This window comes from Esox lucius, chromosome 20 (genome assembly GCF_011004845.1).
Source record: "Esox lucius isolate fEsoLuc1 chromosome 20, fEsoLuc1.pri, whole genome shotgun sequence".
Taxonomy (NCBI): Eukaryota; Metazoa; Chordata; class Actinopteri; order Esociformes; family Esocidae; genus Esox; species Esox lucius.
This window is the reverse complement of record NC_047588.1, coordinates 30,094,730-30,112,809: the sequence shown is the minus strand read 5'-3', so window position 1 is coordinate 30,112,809 and position 18,080 is coordinate 30,094,730. Positions and strand designations below refer to the sequence as shown.

Sequence of the window (18,080 nt, the reverse complement as noted above, 5' to 3'; positions counted from 1 at the left end):
GCATGTCGGGGGAGAAAGTTTCCGTTAAAAGGCCTGTCTGCAGTCTGCACAGCAAGATATTCACACTATTCTGTCTAGACCATGAAGAGCCTGTGTGTTCGGTGTGTGAGCGGTCCAGTAAACACAAAACACACAAGTGTATCCCAGTAGATGAGGCTGCTCTGGATCGCAAGGTATGATACCAAACTGAATACTCCTAATGATCAGGATCAGGCTCTACTAGCAAATGTCTGTACTGTAGCAACGTACAGCTCCTGATCATCCAGCTCACCTACCTCATTATGTTCTCTTTAAAAGTGCATGTTAACCTTTTTAAGGCCTTGTTTCAGATGCACTGAAGCATGATGTGTACAGACGCATAAGTAAAGGAAAAACTGATTTGTAGGGGATGCTCTTAGAGAATGGACTGAAGCCCTTAGAGGAGAAGCTGGAGGGATTTATGGATGTTAAACATACCTTTGAACAAACAACAGAGCTTATTAAGGTAAGAATGCTTTGGTTATTTTACCATGCAGTATATAAAATATAGATTAATCTACATAATGTGCATTTGGTTTGAGCCAAAACGTGTGCCCTAAATGGACAACAATATTGCTGAATACCTACTTTATTGGACAGATGGGACACACCTCCAGGTAACCCAAAGTAATCATGTCTGGTGTTTCTCATTGCCTTGTTGTTCTCTTGATGAGTCACATCAGATATTTCACATCAGATGTTTTTCTTAGCTGGACTGATTTGTCAAAAGACTAATAAGTCAAAAAGATCAGATTGGAGCTGCCTGTGTAAAAGCAGCCACTGTCTTTAGAGCCAGGCCCAGCAGATAGTGCAACAAATAGAGGAGGACTTTGCGAAGCTCCACCAGTTTCTGAGACATGAAAAGGCAGCCAGGATGGCATCTCTAAAGGAGGAAAAGGAAGAAAAGCTATTGAGGATGAAGAACAAAGTTGAAGATATGAACAGAGAGATGGCGTTCATCCTAGAAGAAATAGGAGGCATAAAGAGGGACCTGGTATCTGATGACATCTCCTTCCTCCTGGTAAGGACCAACATCTCTGCTATCTCCAATCTTTTTACGATACATTTATTGATGAGCTGATATGATTGATGTGATTTTATTGTTTCTAATGTCCTGCTGCAGACCTACAAGGACACACCGAAGCGGTGAGGCATTTTTGTCATTCTCCACCACATTGCAGATTAAGGGTGGAGAGTTAAGTGACCCATCTCCTGTCTCTGTGGTTCTGAACCTAATCCCGCCACGGAACTAACTTCTGAATGTGGTTGTAGAGCCCAGAGCGCGAGGCCTAACCCAGAGTTGGATTCAGGAGCACTGATAGATGTGGCCAAGCATCTGGGCAACCTGCAGTTCCAAGTCTTGGAGATGATGCTGAAGACTGTTCAATACAGTGAGACTGATTTTATTCTTACAAATGTTAATCTTCGCAAAAAAAAATTGACATCTTCACAAAACAAATACAAATGATTCTCACGCAAAGATCTTTCAGTAAACAATTTTCTGAAGGTCTCCCTTCTCTCTGTTCAGATCCTGTGATTCTGGACCCCAACACAGCGCATCCACGACTCATCCTCTCGGATGACTTGACCAGTATGAGATTCAGCGATGGGATACGGTTGCTTCCTGACAACCCGGAGAGGTTTGATAACTATCGAATGGTCCTGGGGTCCGAGGGCTTTGATTCAGGGACACATAGCTGGGATACGGATGTTGGAGAGAATACAGTATGGTTTGTGGGTGTGGTCTCTCAGTCTGTCCAGAGGAAGGGACCAGTGCAGACTGGCCTCTGGCGTGTAGGTTATTATAACAATAGATACTGGGCCCGCAGCCAAACAGAGCCTCAGATTGTCCTGACTCTGGAACGGAAACCTCGGACGATCAGAATACAGCTGGACTGGGCCAGACAAACTCTGTCATTTGTGGACCTTGATCATAACACACACCTACACATGTTCACCCACAATTTTACTGAAAAAGTCTTTCCATACATCAATATTGGCAGTGATGTTTACCCTGCCAGGATCCTACCAGGGAAAGCCTCTGTTACAGCTGAACAGCGCTGATCACTGGCTGGTCCAACCTAATCTGTTGTTGTTGTGTACTGAAGCTGTGTGAGGCTGCTTATCCTGGGTGCCTCCCACATATGAGATCACATGTTACACAGGATTTAGTTTTGCTCATGTAGTATGTTTTTCAAATGGTAAAAACATAGTTTTATTTAGACTAAAGTAAAATGATTAATAGAATGCATTAATAAATGTAATCCCTTATCAATAAAAACAACTGATTTAACTTTTCACAATTCAAAATTGTAGTTTTACTGTCAACGTATTTCTGCACAAACTTTCAAAATGTGACATTTCACATGATTCTTGTAGAATATACTACATTGAACAATATAAAAATCACAGAAAATTTCTGAAAGCATGTACAGCGTCTCACAGTCAATATCTGGCCAAGCGCAGGTTTAAACTAAGATTCATTAAGAGGTGGAACTCATAAGAAGAATGTAATTCAATACAATGATTTAAAATGGCACTGAAAAAAACCTTCATGCATTATGATTGCGAAGATGAGGAAACGGAAAACACTGACATCAATCAGAGGGGGTTCTATGTGTTGCAGACCATGAACAAGAAATGATCACCTCTAGATCTCGAAGACCCCAGTACGCACTGTGCACATGACTTATGAAGATGCAGTTTTCTCATTCTACCGTTGGCTTGAAATGTCACAAATATGGACCATCCAAGATTAATTTAGTGGCTCAACCTGTTGGAATGTTGTCAGAGGACAGTCACGTGTGGTAAAGCATAGGGCCACTGGTTGAAGCCCAGTGTGAGCAGTCAGAAGGAGAGAAAGTCACAGTGTGATGTACTTTACACACCTGTTATGTAATAAAACATCCAACTACATGAAAGAAAACATTTAAAAAAAATGTTTTCTTGTCCTATAAGAATGGGCATTTTCTTCTCACATATAATTCTCTGATACCACCTAGAGGCCAACATATTCAATGCACTTCATAACAAAACATTAATATGGGCCTGAGGAAATATTTGTTACATAGTTGTGAATATGCAAATGAGTAAAAGATTTGGCAACAAAATACATTTAATTAATTCTAGAAATGTTCTCTCTAATTTCAGTGCATTATACTTTCATCGAGTTTAAAATTAAGTAGTAATACAATTGATTGTCTGACAATATTTGGGACAAAATGAAGTTCTGAGAGGGCCTCGGGCCCCCACACATTTACGCCAAAATGCGTAGAAGTTCCTGCTTAAACTTGACCTCCATAAGCCCATAAAAAAGTTGTGAGAAATTCCCGGAGTGACAGGCATGTGTCTTGTGCCCCAACCACTACACTATTAGCAGCACAATGCAGCAATAGCTTCATTCAAAGTTTGTCATTGTGATAGTGAACTGTTGCTACAGTAGCTAGCTAGCAGACTAAAATAAACTCTTCATTTAGTTTTGTAGCCTACTAGCTGGTAATCCTATGGAATCAAGTCCACACCTCCAAGCATCATGCTCTACCAGCTAAGCTAAACGGCTATTACTTCCACTTGCAATCCCTGACGAAATCACATGCTTGAACACTTCATAACAGTGAGGGGCGCTGGAGTGTCCACGTAGTTGGGAGGACACAGGCAAGCATACTACATCTGGAAATGTCTAAGGATCCAAGGAAACACACAGGTTCTAGGTACTGGCTTTGTCTGCGGTCCGTGTAAGAGGCCCTAGCCAGGTCAGGTGTTGCTGGTCTGCTGAGGGACCAGCAGCCTCTCTTGGTTGTGCTTGCGGAAGAAGGCCTTGCCAAACTCATAACTGCTGATCATAATTGCACAGGCTGGGGCGACCTTGATGAGCCTGGGAAGGAAACCTGGGAGACAGACACAGTAGGAGAGAGGCAGTAAAACGGGGGAGGATGGGTGAGGAGAAGAAAGGATCATGGGTTAGAAGTCCATCCAGGTTGTGGTAACTGTGTGTTTTTGGGGGGAAAAAAGTCCCGTAACATAACCCACCTGCAAACAGGCCGCCAATGCCGTTCTCAGCCACAATCCTGCTCATCACAGTGAGAGTGGAGGAGGAAGCCCTGGACGACACTATAGAAACACCCACACAACCATTACAGGACCACTACAGATCAACATCACTCACTACGCCTCATAAAACACATCAGAGCAGAATACCATGACTCAGGTGATCAGCCCGGGAGTTCTATACCCACAATTCATTTCCTGAAGTTCCACTATCTCCACCTGCCTCCGGGTCTTGACAACGTCAAAGGGCAGCGTCACTATAGAAGCGATCTGGAGGGAGAGAGCAATAGAGTCAACAATGACATGATATGAACGCTGCCCCGTGCTGGTATTCCAATGTGTAGCACCGCAGAAGAGTTACAAAAGCTGAAATACGATCTAAAAGGTACAAAAATAGAACATGAGATATTTACAGCTATGATCAATACTCAGGTACACGAGAGAAGAATTCAAATTCAGCCGAGAGCACCGCTAAAATACTCACTGATCCAGACACTGCTCCGGACAAGAAGGTGATGGCAAACGTTGGCTCTCTGGTATGGTAGTGCTCGCACAGCCACGCCTTGCCCTTCTCATAGTTATACCAGTACATAGCTGAGGAGGAAACAGACACCATGGAGCTCCTTCAGTTAGACAGACAGTGAGGAGAGTACGACAGGGAGTCACATGGTAGTCTACCCTAGAGAGAGAGAGACAGATTGCGTGATTTGTCTACCTGAGAAAGGGACATCTCTGAGCAGTGTGGGTCCCCAGCCCCTCCAGAGAGACTGCCAGCCCTCTGCCTGTACTGCAGAGCGGATGACCTCACTCAGCTCCCTGTACGACTGTCTTTGGGCCTGCAGCTTAGTACGGATCAGCTCCAATGGACTGATCACTGTCACAGAGCCCACTGACTCACAGATAGAGACAGAGGGAACGGATAAGCAGCACTCACAGCGAGCCGGTGAACACACGCAGAACGTGGAGTACTTTCATTTATTTATCATATCAAAAAGGGGTCTCCATAATGTTTAGGGTGAACGGTCATAGGTGTCGGCTCACCTCTGGCGAGGGCGCCTGCTAGTAGAGGAGCCTCATCGGCGTGTGACCCCATTCTGACCTTCAGGGCAGCACACAGCTGGTCGTAGCACGTGAAGTAAATGACCGTGGCTGGGACTGCCATGACACTGCATGAATCAAGAGCGCACAGTGCTTTACAGTTAGTCTGCACATCGTTGAACTTTTTTGAAATAGTGTTCCCTGATAACGACAATCCTGACACCAATCCAACTGAAAATGTGTTGCATAACTTGATTGTTGTTGTACATGGACCCCCTCCAAGAAACTTCTCCAGATATGAGCAAAGTGAGTAGAGACCTATCCCCACAGACTTGAATTATTGCCAAATGTGCAATTAATTAATCAAGGGGGTGGAGACTTATTCATTGTAATAGTTTTTTGGTCTTTAGAAATCACAGTGTAGAATATGGTGTACGTACATAAGAGGAAATCCTCATTTTAATGCATGAAACGCTGAGACATTGACATGATCAAATGTGAAAAGGTTCAAGGAAGTGCAGACTTTCTGTAGGTTACATCCATGTCAGAAATGGACATCTAATGTTTCCACATGACAGATAGCGACTAATAACTGTTACAAACAACCAAAAACATTAACATATACATAAATACCACTCAACGGTTAGGGGTCACTTAGAAATGTCCTTGTTCATTAAAGAAAAGTTTTCTGTCTATGAAAATAACATCACATTAATCAGAAATACAGTGTAGACATTGTTCATGTTGTAAATGACTATTGTATCTGGAAACGGCTGATTTTATATGGAAAATCTACACAGCTGTACAGAGGCCCATTATAAGCAACCGTCACTTCTGTGTTCCAGGAGTTTAATTTAGACTAGTTGAGTATCTGGAGCACGAGCAATTGTAGGTTCAATTACCGGCTAAAAATGTCCAGAAACAAATCATTTTCTTCTGAAATTTGTCAGTCTATTCTTGTTCTGAGAAATTAAGGTTATTTCAATTCTTAAATGGCCAAGAATCTGAAGATCTCATACAAAGCTGTGTACTACTCCCTTCACAGAACAGTACAAACTGGCTCTAATAAAAGTAAAAAGAGAAGTGGGAGACCCTGGTGCACAACTGAGCAAGAGGACAAATACATTAGAGTGTCAAGTTTGAAACAGACCCCTCACAGGTCCTCAACTGGTAGTTTATTAAATAGTACCCACAAAACACCTTTCTCAATGTCAACAGTGAAGAGGCAACTCCAGGTTGCTTGCCTTCTAGGCAGAGTTGCAACAAAAAAAGCCAGATCTCAGACTGGTCAATAAAATGAAAAGATTTGGATGGGCAAAAGAACACAGATATTGGACAGAGGAAGATTGGGAAAAAAGCGTTGGACAGATAAATCTAAGTTTGGGGTGTTCAGATCACAAAGAACATTTGTCAGATGCAGACCAAATAAAAAGATCCTGGAGGAAAGCTCTACGCCATCTGTCAAGCATGGTGGAAGCAATGTGATGGTTTTTGGTGGTGGTAAAGTGAGAGATTTGTACAAGTTAAAAGGGATCTTGAAAAAGGAAGACTATAACTAAATTTTGCAACACGATGCCACACCCTGTGTACGGACAATGAGCCAAAAAGGACAATGAGCCAAAGCACACCTCAAAACTATGCAAGAACTATCTAGGGAAGAAGCAGTTAGCTGGTAGTCTGTTTATAATGGAGTGGCCAGCACAGTCACCGAATCTGAACCCTATTGATGTTGTGGGAGCAGCTTGACCGTATGGTATGCAAGTGCCCATCAAGCCAATCTAACTTGTGGGAGGTGCTTCAGGAGCATGGGGTGAAATCTCTTCAAATTACCCAAAAAATGTACAAGTAGAATCGCCAAAGGTCTGCAAGGCTGTAATTGCTGCAAATGAAGGATTATTTGCCGAAAGCAAAGTTTGACACAAATATTATTTAAATAAAATGTTGCCAATTACTATACATTTCCTATTCATCCCTCATTTCATCTTCATCCGCTTAACCGCTATCGGGTCGGGGGGCAGCAGCTCCAGCAGGGGACCCCAAACTTCCCTTTCCCGAGCCACATTTGCCAGCTCTGACTGGGGGATCCCGAGGCGTTCCCAGGCCAGTGCCGAAATATAATCTCTCCACCTAGTCCTGGGCCTACCCGAGGTCTCCTCCCAGCTGGATGTGCCTGGAACACCTCCCTAGGGAGAGATCCTGGGGGCATCCTTACCAGATGACCGAACCACCTCAACTGGCCCCTTTCGATGCAAAGGAGCAGCGGCTCTACTCAGAGTTCCTCACGGATGGCTGAGCTTCTCACCCTATCCATAAGAGAGAAGCCAGCCACCCTTCTGAGAAAACCCATTTCAGCCGCTTGTACTCGCAATCTTGTTCTTTCGGTCATGACCCAGCCTTCATAACCATAGGTAGGAAGGAAAACTGACCGGTATATTGAGAGCTTTGCCTTCCGACTCAGCTCTCTTTTCGTCACAACGATGCAGTAAAGCGAATGCAATACCGCCCCTGCTTCTCAGATTCTCCAGCCAATGTCCAGCTCCATTGTCCCCTTACTCGTGAACAAGACCCCGAGATACTTGAACTCCTTAACTTGGGGTAACGCCTCATTCCCTACACGGAGGAGGCACTCCATCGGTTTCCTACTGAGAACCATGGCCTCAGATTTAGAGGTGCTAATCCTCATCCCAACCACTTCGCACTCGGCTGCGAACCGGTCCAGTGAGTGCTGAAGGTCACAGACCGATGATGCCATCAGGACCACATCATCTGCAAAAAGCAGCGATGAGATCCCCAGCCCACCGAACTGCAACCCCTCCCCACCCAGACTACGCCTCGATATCCTGTCCATAAAAGTTACAATCTGGATTGGTGACAACCCCCACCTGGAACGAGTCCGACGCCTTCTCCAGATCCACAAAAGACATGTAGACTGGATGGGCATATTCCCAGGCCCCCTCCAGGATCCTTGCAAGAGTAAAGAGCTGGTCGGTTGTTCCACAACCAGGACGGAATCCGCATTGTTCCTCTTCAATCTGAGGTTCGACTATCTGCCGAACCCTCCTTTCCAGTACCTTTGAGTAGACTTTCCCAGGGAGGCTGAGAAGTGTGATACCCCTGTAATTGGCACACACCCTCTGGTCCCCCTTTTTGAACGGGGGAACCACCGCCCCGGTCCGCTACTCCTTAGGCACTTTCCCCGACTCCCACGCAATATTGAAGAGGCGTGTCATCCAAGACATCCCCTCCACACCCAAAGCTTTCAACATTTCTGGACGGATCTCGTCAATCCCCGGAGCTTTGCCATTGTGGAGTTGTTTGACTACCTCAGTGACTTCTGCCATGGAGATTGACGATGCTTCCCCATCAGCCTCCACTATAGAGGGCGTGTTAGTGGGATTTAGGAGTTCCTCAAAGTGTTCCTTCCATCGCCCAATTACCTCCTCAGTTGAGGTCAACAGTGTCCCATCCTTACTGTACACAGCTTAGATAGTTCACCGTTTTCCCCTCCTGAGGTGGCGGACGGTTTTCCAGAAACACCTTGGTGCCGACCGAAAGTCCTTCTCCATGGCTTCCCCAAACTCCTCCCACACCCGCTGTTTTGCCTCTTTCACAGCAGAGGTCGCAGCCCTTCGGGTCTGTCGGTACACTGCAACCGTCCCCGGAGTCCTCCGGGATAACATATCCCGGAAGGCCTCCTTTTTCATTCTGACGGCTTCCCTGACCACCGGTGTCCACCAGGGTGTTCGAGGGTTACCGCCCCTTAATGCACCTAAGACCTTTAGACCACAGCTCCCCGCAGCTTCGGCAATGGAGGCTTTGAACATCGACCACTCAGGTTCAATGCTCCCAACCTCCACAGGGATGCCAGACGTTCCCAGTTCACCCGCACTACCCGTTTGGGATTTCCCGGTCTGTCCAGAGTCTTCCCCCACCCCCTGACCCAACTCACCACCAGATGGTGATTGGTTGACAGCTCCGCCCCTCTCTTTACCAGAGTGTCCAAAACATGCCGTCTCAGATCCGATAACACGATCACAAAATCAATCATCGACCTTCGGCCTAGGGTGCTCTGGTACCACGTACACTTATGAGCATCCTTATTTTCGAACATGGTGTTCGTTATAGATAATCCATGACTAGCACAGAACTCTAACAACAAACGACCACTCGAGTTCAGATCAGGGAGGCCGTTCCTCCCTATCACGCCTCTCTAGGTGTCTCCATCATTGCCCACGTGAGCACCCCATACAGGACTCCATTCAGGGTCTCCAAGAAGGCCAAATACTCCGAACTGCTGTTTGGGGCATATGCACAAACAACAGTCAGAGATTCCCACCCCCACAACCCGTTGGCGTATGGAGGCGACCCTCTCATCCAGTGGGGTAAACTCCAACATAGCGGCACTCAGCCGGAGGCTTATGAGTATCCCAACCCCCGCCCGGCGTCTCACACCCTGGGCATCCCCTATCCAGGAGTACGGTTTCAGAACCGACACTGTGTGTGGATGTAAGCCCCACCAGATCTAACTGATAGCGCTCCACCTCCCTCACAAGTTCCAGCTCCTTCCCCCACAGAGAGGTGACGTTCCACATCCCCAGAGCCAGCCCCTGCCGCCCGGGTCTGGTCCGTCGAGGCCCCTGGCCTTCACTGCCACCCATATGGCAGCGCACCCGACCCCAGCGGTTCCTCCCATGAGTGGTGGGCCCATAGGATGGAGAGGGGGGTGCCACGTTGCTTTTTCAGGCTATGCCCTAAATCCTAAGCAAACATTTCCTATTCATTTTGCTATATTTTCTATTCAAACTAATTTCACATACTTTTTCAGGGAAAACAAGGACATTTCTAAGTGACCCCAAACTTATATTACTATACATCAATAAACAAATGCCAGGTCATCTTTAACCATACAGTTCAGACAAAAAGTAAGGGACTGAGAGATTTAAAATGAACACTGATAAATCAAATAGCAATAAAACATGAGCCTACAAAATCGGTGTCCATCTTTACAGGTAGACACAAATGAACTGAAGTTAATGGGAAACAAGCAAATTATTTATCAACAGGCTATGGTCCAGCTGAGTAACAGCGGGCCAGCCACTCAAGACACAGGAGACCATAAATCAGTGCTGAAACCGTGGGAACTAGTAATGCAGTAGAAACAGCAAACGTTACACTTACAGAGTGGGAGGGAGGCCGCTCCATAATGACTTGACTCCTTCTCTTCGGACTATCTTAATAAAGGCATCCTGATGACAGAGTTAAGAAATTAGAATAAGAAACAATGTGTGCATACACCCCCAAATGGAGATGTGTATAACTGCTTATACATACTGATAATGCATTTAATAGTTAGATTTTTATGGGCTTTAACTTGAGGCTGATGCACCATGCATGGTCCTCCATATCTACCCCAATTCTGGCAGATCTATATGGGGGTTAAGATCAATTTACAATTCCAGGTGAAGGCATGTGGACAGTTACCACCTGTAAATTGACTGTGCAACTTCAGTTTACTTTGGGGAGGAGGGGGGGGGGGGTTGTGGTTAGAGAGGGGTAATTTCAGATGTTTGGGCATACTAACTTTTTTCTAGCCTTTTCTCGTGGCGCATAGCAGGCACGTGCCTCTCCTATTTTTTTGTCAGAGCGAAAAATTAGAAGTATGCAAACACAGCACGTGAGACCAATGGGACAATTCACCAGACGAACAAGGTATACTTAAAGCTTTAGGGGTTGGTTTGGAGTAGTGGAAGACATGGAGGTGTTTACCAGAGTGCTGTTGAAGTGGCCAGGGGCCTTGTACCAGGCCTTGGAGTTGCCGTTCGTACACACACAGATGTGGTCCATCAGGCCATTGCAGTACACAAAACATTTCCCTGGAAAACAATGGGGAAAATGTGGAATGTCTTTTGCACAGTGGCCTTGGAAGAGGATAGGGAGGAGGTAGGTTACATTGAGTGTAACAAATTACCTTTGAATAAGGGACTTTTTTGAGCCTGGAGTCTGATCTTCACAACATCCAGAGGGGTAACTGTTGAATACAGAGTTGTACAACCAGATTAAATACGGCAATAATGACTCCACAATCTCAGGATATAGTGTATGTGGCTAGTTTGACAGTTCCCTTGTCTAAGGTGCTCACCAAACAGGGAAGTCAAGAGAGCCCCTGAACAGGACGCCACCATCTGCTGAAATGGAGTAATACCATTGCTTTCCACCGGCACAGGACTTTGACCAGAATGACCACTCATAATGCCTAATAAAGACATTAAGCACATTTAAATTAGTTATTATATTTCTATATATTTAGATTACATGTAATATATCTCAAGAACTTAAAACTATAAGCTACAATAACCGTACTTTAACTGTTCCACCGTGGAAAATAAGTATTGCTCTTGGTTTTCATTACGTGTCCTCTTTAGCGTGTCCTCGATGTCAACGACTAAATCCTAAGCAAACCTATTTCAAAAGTGATGTTTTTGTTATTATTATAGCTCGTTTTACCTGCTTACATTAGCTTTGAGGGTCAATTCCATAACACATGGGTTCGTTAATCAAGATGCAATATCTATTGCCTACACACTGCTTACCCAACATGACATTTCCTGTATAAATATTTGGACTTTCTGTACAGCACATTCTTAGCAAACGGAGAGCACGTAGTAGCCACCGAGATAAGTGCAAATACCTACAAATATTTACAAGTCTAATTATTTGTTTTGTGTTTAAATTATTAGCTACTGGCTTTAACGACTCTTACTTATAAAATAGGTGGAAATAATATGTGGAAACTTCGCTTTCGAACGCCAAAGTAGCTTTCAGCAACACCCCCCCCTAATTTGGAATCATGGGATTTTTCGGAGCGGGAAAGAAGAACAACTTCAACACAACGTTATTTCGGATATATGTCAACAAAATCATCTGAGCTACAGTAGTTAGCCAGCAGGAACTAAAAAGTCAAAAGATGGTGGCGGGAACTTCCGTGGCAATCGGTTGTGTCAAATTTTAATATACTGTATATTGTTTAAGATTAAGAAGACCGCTGCCATTCTCGAGGTAAATCTTAACTGTTGGCCTGTAAATGCGCTGTTGGTTAGCTCCTGTAGCTATTTAATTTTGCGGTCAGTAGCTGATTCCGCATTGCTACACGGTAGTTGCTGTTGTTTAAACATGTTTACATTGCCGAGACACTTTTTTGATTTGTTTAGTTTATCTGTGCTAGATGGGCTCTGTTTGTTATTTTTAAGTCAAACTTCTTATGTTGTCGCCTCGCTTAACACTTATTTTGCCTAACTAACTTGTTAGCTGTTCAGGCTATTTAGCTTTTGTGTTAGCGTTAGCTAGGTACATACAGTACGCATCCGTTAGCTAGCGTTTACCTTTAACTAACAGATTTATGTATGTTTTTTTTAAATCACAGAGAAAACGAGGAACTTCTTTTCTCATATGTTATTGACCATGAAACCTAGACGCATCCAAAGGTCTGCAAAGCCCCATTTACAAGGTGATTTATAATTATATACGTGTATACAGAAAAGTTGTTACCCAATATTGTTGAACAGCCTAAGAACAATCTCCAAGAAAATGTTTGTCAACAATGAAGACTAACTTTGCTGCATTTTAGACCCCAAAGTTGTTGGTAAGGTGCACAAGTCAGCTTCGAAGAACCAAGCCAAACCATGTGAATCCTATCCTGCACAAACTAAGCCTTTCAATGGAAAAATATTCTACTTAGATTTACCATCTAACAGAAGAGCAGAGGCATTAGAGAATGACATCAAAAGGTTGGGAGGGGTAAGTGTCTGATTACTTTCTTTCAACCACAATAGCACATAGCATGTGGAGGATACATTTATCAGTTTTCCTGCCTTTGATACAAAGGTTAACTATTTCATAAACCAGTGTTATTGGAAATTCAAATTTGCAGGTTGGGGTTTAATTGCAAACCAGATGTTAACGTCCTGACATTTGATTAAAAGAAACGTTTCAAAGTGAACTGACAACATTCTGCCTTTCACACTGTGGCTACTGTCGGCTGACGATTAGGGGCTTTCAGTCTTTTTGAGTGTAACTTTGTAAGCCATTGCTTATGTCCTGAAGGTTTCTGTCTATTTTCACCACTATTTTAAATCAATGACTTGATTAACCCTGGCTCAGACTGCTTTCTGCTTGTGTTTGTCATGTTTTAATCAAGCATGTGACCCGGTAGTGTCTCCTCTGTCTATCTCTATCAGACTGTGGAGAAGTTCTTCAGTAAGGAGATCAAGTACCTGGTATCTAATAAGAGGGAGGCTAGGTATGTGCAGTGCCTTGGCTGTGAATCCCCTGTCCCCAGTCCGGACTCTGGACCCAGCTCCCCCCACCCTCGTCCTGGCAGCTATAGGGACTGTCACAAAGGAAGCTCTCAGGGCCAGGCAGATACAGTGAGTCAACTATCCTGTTCTTGTCATGTCCCCGGCAATCCACATGGAATGAATATAGATAATTTCTGAGTTGGATCAAAGTCTGGCCTGGATGTATTCACCAGCCATTGTATGTATGTCAACTTCACATTTTTAGGAAGACCAGCTTTCACTAATTTATTAAACTTGTATAATATATTTTCCCCACTTTTATAGTGATATTAATTACAGAAAAATATAAATTCCCTTGTAAAAGGAAAATGACTTATGGGGTAGGTGTGGACTACAATATAATAGCAGAATTTGTTGCCAAACTGATCCAACACATTCTCTCTGGTTTCACAGGTAGTCACAAGCAGAGGGAAGTCTTTGTTGGAGAGAGTTGTAAAAGAACAGGTTTGTTAATATTCTCAACAAGCCCACTTAAATGCTGCAACTTAAAAGGCAGAGAGATTTCTTACTTGAGGAAGGTTGATTGAAACATTTGGATTTAAATGTTAGGAATTTCAAGGGATATCAGTTCTTCGGTTAAAATGTTTTTATTTTTTAGGAGAGGATACAGGTCAACAAGATCCTGTCCAATGCTCTGGAGTGGGGAGTAAAAATTCTCTACATTGATGGTATTACAATTTTTGATTTCTTAGATTTTTTTGAAATAATATTTTCATTTTCTGTAGCTTTATATTCTATAACATTTGTTTGCATAATAATTACCGTAACCTTTGAACAGCATTTATCAATTTGGGGGGGGCTCTATTGAATATGTGTCGCAAGCTACCCCGAAAGGGGGTGTCTGAAACTATCAATATGTGTAAGTTTACATATCAAAATGGTCTTGAGTCTACTTTGATGTCTCAACATTTTGCATAATGTAAACTAGCCCTATGTAAACAATGTAGCATAACCTTCTATTTAGATTTACATGAGCAACGAATGGACACCGGTTATTGTGGTGATTTGATAGCTGACATTTAAGAACCTTCAGGGCTGAATTTAAAGACGAAACAACGCACCTGAGGCGATACTGTCAAATGTTCCTATAACAACAACACGTTTTCATGTGTAAAAATATATATTTCCCTCTACTGCAGATGTACTAGCTTACATCGAAAAGAAAAAGAAAGCTCCTTACGCTGCTGAAAACTCAACCACAACCACAGCGGCCGTCCAAAAAAGTGTAAGTCGTATTTCTGCACCGCTCCTTTGAACGTTTCTGCTGGATGGAAACAACCACTTGCATCATGAGTCTTGTGTTTTATTCTTTATTGATGTAGGCCAAAGCTCAGCTTACAAGAAAACCAGCCTTCCAGATGGGTAAAGGTAAGGCACACAGTGTGACACACCGTGTGATTTCGGCAGATGAATGTTGTCGTTGGTCTCAGTTGTGTGAGAATACGAGTCATTTTACCCAGACCTGTGCATTGTCTTTTATAACCTGTCGTCTGGGTTTTGCTCAGGTGGAAGGATCGGTAAGCCCTTTGTGAAGGTAGAGGACTCCAGCAGGTGGGTCAATGAAAGTAAATGTCTGTAGTATTGACATGTATGAAGGCAGTTGTCGTCATCAGTTGGTATTGAGCATGTAACATAGAATAACCCTTGTTTTGTCTTTGCCAGACATTACCGTCCAATCTACCTGGCCATGTCGTGCATGCCGGAATTTAACCTGACATCAGCTCCCCCCTGCAGTCCATTCTTGGTAGAGGACAAGGACCACCCTGGGAAGAGACCTAAGGAGCACCGGTACATGGGGTCATCCAGTCAATAGACCATGTATCTTAACCCTTCAGTTTGAAAGACAGAAAGATCATCCGCAAATTGCAGAAGAAGTCGTGTTGCTGTATATTCTTTTTTTTTTTTTTTTTTGCCAATGCAGAAAATGGCTGTGTGTTGTCTGCTGAGCACCAACCTAGATAAACTTTGCTTGTTATGCAACTGTGATTGTGATTGAACTCTAACCTTGCTATTACCTACTGGTCTTTGGGTGTGTCAGGAACCGAGGTGGGAGAGTGTCAGCCAGTGAGGAAAGGGGGCAGGCCCGAAACAGGAGGAACCGAGAGAAGAAACGCGGGGGCTACTGCGAGTGCTGCTCTCTCAAATACGACAACATAAAATCTGTGAGCTGGGATACATTTGTTTAAATTAACACTGCCAGACTGAACATATTTCAGTTGTTTTCTACTTGCTCCGTGATCCATTGTGCCAAATACCAGACACCATAAAATAAATATGTAAAGAATGACCAAAAGGTCTTCCGTATGATGAAGTGGAACCTGACCTTGTAGGGATGGTTGACCTCTTGTCTGTAATTCTCAGCACCTGCAAAGTGAGCAGCACAAAGCCTTCTCACGGAGTGAAGAGTACCTGGTGGTGGACAGGCTGGTCTCCACACTGCCCTTCAACTTCAGACCCATCAAAACACCATCAACCAGAAGGTGCCCTGGTCTTACTCAGTCTCTCCAACATCCAGGCACGCTCACGCTTGCTGTTACCTCGTATCTCATTTCTTTCCTAGAGAAATTCATGCAATGTTATGTGCCCTGAATATTGTTATTAAAAATGGGCATGTTGCCTTTCCTGATTTTTCCATGTTGTGCTGATCTGGCGATTTGTGTTGTTCCCGAAGGCCAAAGTGCAGTGTATCGTCCATGTTGTGTGCTGCTGGATCCAGCATACAGATGGAGGAAGTGCAGGAGAAAAAGGGGGTGGAGGAAACCAAAGAGATGGAGCTAGGACCGGTGTCCTGGTCTACTGCAGTGGAACCCCCACTGTCCCAAAATGTGGGAGCCCCTGTGGGAAACCCCTCAGAACAGCACTGGAGGCCCAACAGTGTGGCGCCTCTTTGTAACAGCAGCCAGGGAACGCTGGGAGGCTCCATGGTCCCATACAAACCCCAGCCCCTCTCCTTCAAGACCCCCTGTCAGCTGGAATCCAGGACTCACCAGGACCCACCCCCCTACAAGCACCTCCAGAGGGCCGTGTCTACCCAGTCTGATACCAAGCCCCGACTCTGTCATCCGGGCCAGAGAACTCTCCTAGACAGGCTTGGGAGCTCTTCGTTACACCACCGACATGAATCAGATAGGTGCTTCACGTTACCCCCTGGAGAGGATTTAGAATGTGTCCGACCAATAAAAGTCTCATTGGGTCATTCCCGTGCGGCTGTCTCATCAGAGAACCCCAAGCCGGGAGCTTTAGAGGGGTGTGAACTGGGCTGTGATGTGTCGGCTGGGGATGCTTTTCCAGAGCACGGGGCTGGTGACCCACACACACCTGCTCCAGAGAGGACGTTACAGAGGAGGGTCAGGGATTACAGACGGAAGAGGCGGAAAGTTGACCGGCCGCAGGCGGCGACTACAGAACCGGGACAACAAAGCAACATTCCCAGCAGCGGTCTGTTGAGCCTCTGGCAGCTGTTCCACTCCAGTGAGGACACGGACTGGGAGTTCAAAGGATTTCCCAGCTAGAGAGGGGAGCGAGGGCTGTGACCCGGAGTCCTCCCGGTGCGCGCTCTGCCTTGCTTGTGCCTCACTGGATCAATGTATTAACCTGTGTGATGCTGGATGAGTTCCACAACAGTTAGTCTACATGGAAGCTGGTCTAAGGTTGGGCTCTGTCTGGATGTCCCTACCAATCATACCTTCCCTGTACCTAACTGGGGGCGGGGTTTGTATTGCAGAGAGAATCCTTTATATGTGCACTGTGTACACTGTAGCGTCTAGGCCTGTCCCACATCTGTGGCTCTGGATAGGGAGAGTTTTGTTCAGGTTGGGAAGGTGGTTTTATCTGGGGGAAAAAGGCAGTAATGGTTTTATCTGGAAAACAGACTAAAAAGAAACTGAAACGGCGACTTCAGTATTTTGGTGTCGAGATCTGGATAATTCTGTTTTTAACTGGATAACTGGTATTTGGGACAACAAGTTGTCAAAATGTCATACCTTTCTCTGTGTGTTTATTGTGTTGTACAAATGTAAAAAATGTATAAATAATAATGACTACACCTGTACCGCTACCATGGTCGTTGATTTTGGACTGCACAATAGGAGCATAAAATGGATGTGAATTATTTTCAACAAAATATTGCAATTCATTGTGCGGTATGCAAATACTTGAGTGAAATTTTGGAATCAAAAATAATAATTGAAAAGTAATGGCCAGCCGTATCATCCTTGTTTACAATTGGCTGACTATTTTACCTTGCAGAAAAGCATGCAAATTAATCTAAATGCAAGGAGTAGGAACTGCCCTGCTTAAGTAACAGGCCAGAGCTTGGTGTGCATGAAAATCAGCCTGTGTACATTTTTATAAATTTGAATAATAGGACTATTTGTTTTAATAGACTAAGACGTCCAATTGATTGTGTCCCCCTTTGAATATAAAATGCCCCTTCAGTGATGTCATCCTGGAGTTGGACCTGGTTTGCTGATGGACACAACAGTAGATGGTCAGAGCCTCTACTCCTTAGGACTCAAATATTTACCGTCCGCCACTGAAAACAAGCAGTTCTACAACTGCACCACTGAGAATATTCTTGACTGGCTACATTACTGCTTGGTATAGCAGCTTCACCTAACGTTG

General features: G+C 44.4%; 3 protein-coding genes across 8 annotated transcripts; 2 read left to right on the top strand and 1 right to left on the bottom strand.

Moving 5' to 3' along the window:
- Nucleotides 1–2: 2 nt before the first annotated feature.
- LOC105029248 (E3 ubiquitin-protein ligase TRIM39) lies at nucleotides 3–2,303 on the top strand. The gene is made up of 6 exons (XM_020041352.3): nucleotides 3–173; nucleotides 386–484; nucleotides 809–1,039; nucleotides 1,142–1,164; nucleotides 1,291–1,409; nucleotides 1,547–2,303. The coding sequence occupies exons 1-6, from the start codon at nucleotides 3–5 to the stop codon at nucleotides 2,080–2,082; spliced, it is 1,179 nt and encodes a 392-aa protein (XP_019896911.2). The 3' UTR covers nucleotides 2,083–2,303.
- Nucleotides 2,304–2,306: 3 nt separating this feature from the next.
- Nucleotides 2,307–11,953, bottom strand: slc25a40 (solute carrier family 25 member 40). Of its 6 annotated transcripts, XM_020041355.3 has the most exons (12): nucleotides 11,694–11,776; nucleotides 11,464–11,562; nucleotides 11,243–11,356; nucleotides 11,072–11,131; nucleotides 10,870–10,976; nucleotides 10,282–10,349; nucleotides 5,107–5,231; nucleotides 4,781–4,954; nucleotides 4,550–4,659; nucleotides 4,254–4,335; nucleotides 4,048–4,128; nucleotides 2,307–3,905 (listed from the first exon to the last, which is right to left on the bottom strand). In XM_020041355.3, exons 3-12 carry the CDS (start codon nucleotides 11,349–11,351, stop codon nucleotides 3,772–3,774), a joined length of 1,050 nt encoding a protein of 349 aa, XP_019896914.1. In that variant the 5' UTR covers nucleotides 11,352–11,356; nucleotides 11,464–11,562; nucleotides 11,694–11,776; the 3' UTR covers nucleotides 2,307–3,771. The 6 variants fall into 6 exon arrangements, with proteins under 6 accessions (XP_019896914.1, XP_019896915.1, XP_010900802.1 ...); XM_020041356.3 differs by lacking the exons at nucleotides 11,464–11,562; nucleotides 11,694–11,776 and adding an exon at nucleotides 11,864–11,953; XM_010902500.4 differs by lacking the exon at nucleotides 11,464–11,562 and having other exon boundaries at nucleotides 11,694–11,777.
- Nucleotides 11,954–12,067: 114 nt separating this feature from the next.
- On the top strand, nucleotides 12,068–17,502 carry dbf4 (DBF4 zinc finger). Its single transcript, XM_010902499.4, has 13 exons — nucleotides 12,068–12,159; nucleotides 12,524–12,607; nucleotides 12,728–12,897; nucleotides 13,338–13,526; nucleotides 13,851–13,901; nucleotides 14,056–14,125; nucleotides 14,597–14,682; nucleotides 14,780–14,825; nucleotides 14,963–15,008; nucleotides 15,120–15,245; nucleotides 15,496–15,619; nucleotides 15,819–15,937; nucleotides 16,129–17,502. Exons 2-13 carry the CDS (start codon nucleotides 12,550–12,552, stop codon nucleotides 16,967–16,969), a joined length of 1,926 nt encoding a protein of 641 aa, XP_010900801.1. The 5' UTR covers nucleotides 12,068–12,159; nucleotides 12,524–12,549; the 3' UTR covers nucleotides 16,970–17,502.
- Nucleotides 17,503–18,080: the final 578 nt, after the last annotated feature.

Coding starts and splice junctions, on each gene's coding strand:
- LOC105029248 (XM_020041352.3), top strand. CDS start 3: ATGTCGGGGGAGAAAGTTTCCGTTAAAAGGCCTGTCTGCAGTCTGCAC. Junction 174..385: donor AGGCTGCTCTGGATCGCAAG/GTATGATACCAA, acceptor ACTGATTTGTAG/GGGATGCTCTTAGAGAATGG. Junction 485..808: donor AAACAACAGAGCTTATTAAG/GTAAGAATGCTT, acceptor CACTGTCTTTAG/AGCCAGGCCCAGCAGATAGT.
- slc25a40 (XM_010902500.4), bottom strand. CDS start 11,742: ATGTGCTGTACAGAAAGTCCAAATATTTATACAGGAAATGTCATGTTG. Junction 11,132..11,242: donor TCTCTTGACTTCCCTGTTTG/GTGAGCACCTTA, acceptor TGTATTCAACAG/TTACCCCTCTGGATGTTGTG. Junction 4,660..4,780: donor CAGAGATGTCCCTTTCTCAG/GTAGACAAATCA, acceptor TTTCCTCCTCAG/CTATGTACTGGTATAACTAT.
- dbf4 (XM_010902499.4), top strand. CDS start 12,550: ATGTTATTGACCATGAAACCTAGACGCATCCAAAGGTCTGCAAAGCCC. Junction 13,527..13,850: donor CTCAGGGCCAGGCAGATACA/GTGAGTCAACTA, acceptor CTGGTTTCACAG/GTAGTCACAAGCAGAGGGAA. Junction 15,938..16,128: donor AAAACACCATCAACCAGAAG/GTGCCCTGGTCT, acceptor TTGTTCCCGAAG/GCCAAAGTGCAGTGTATCGT.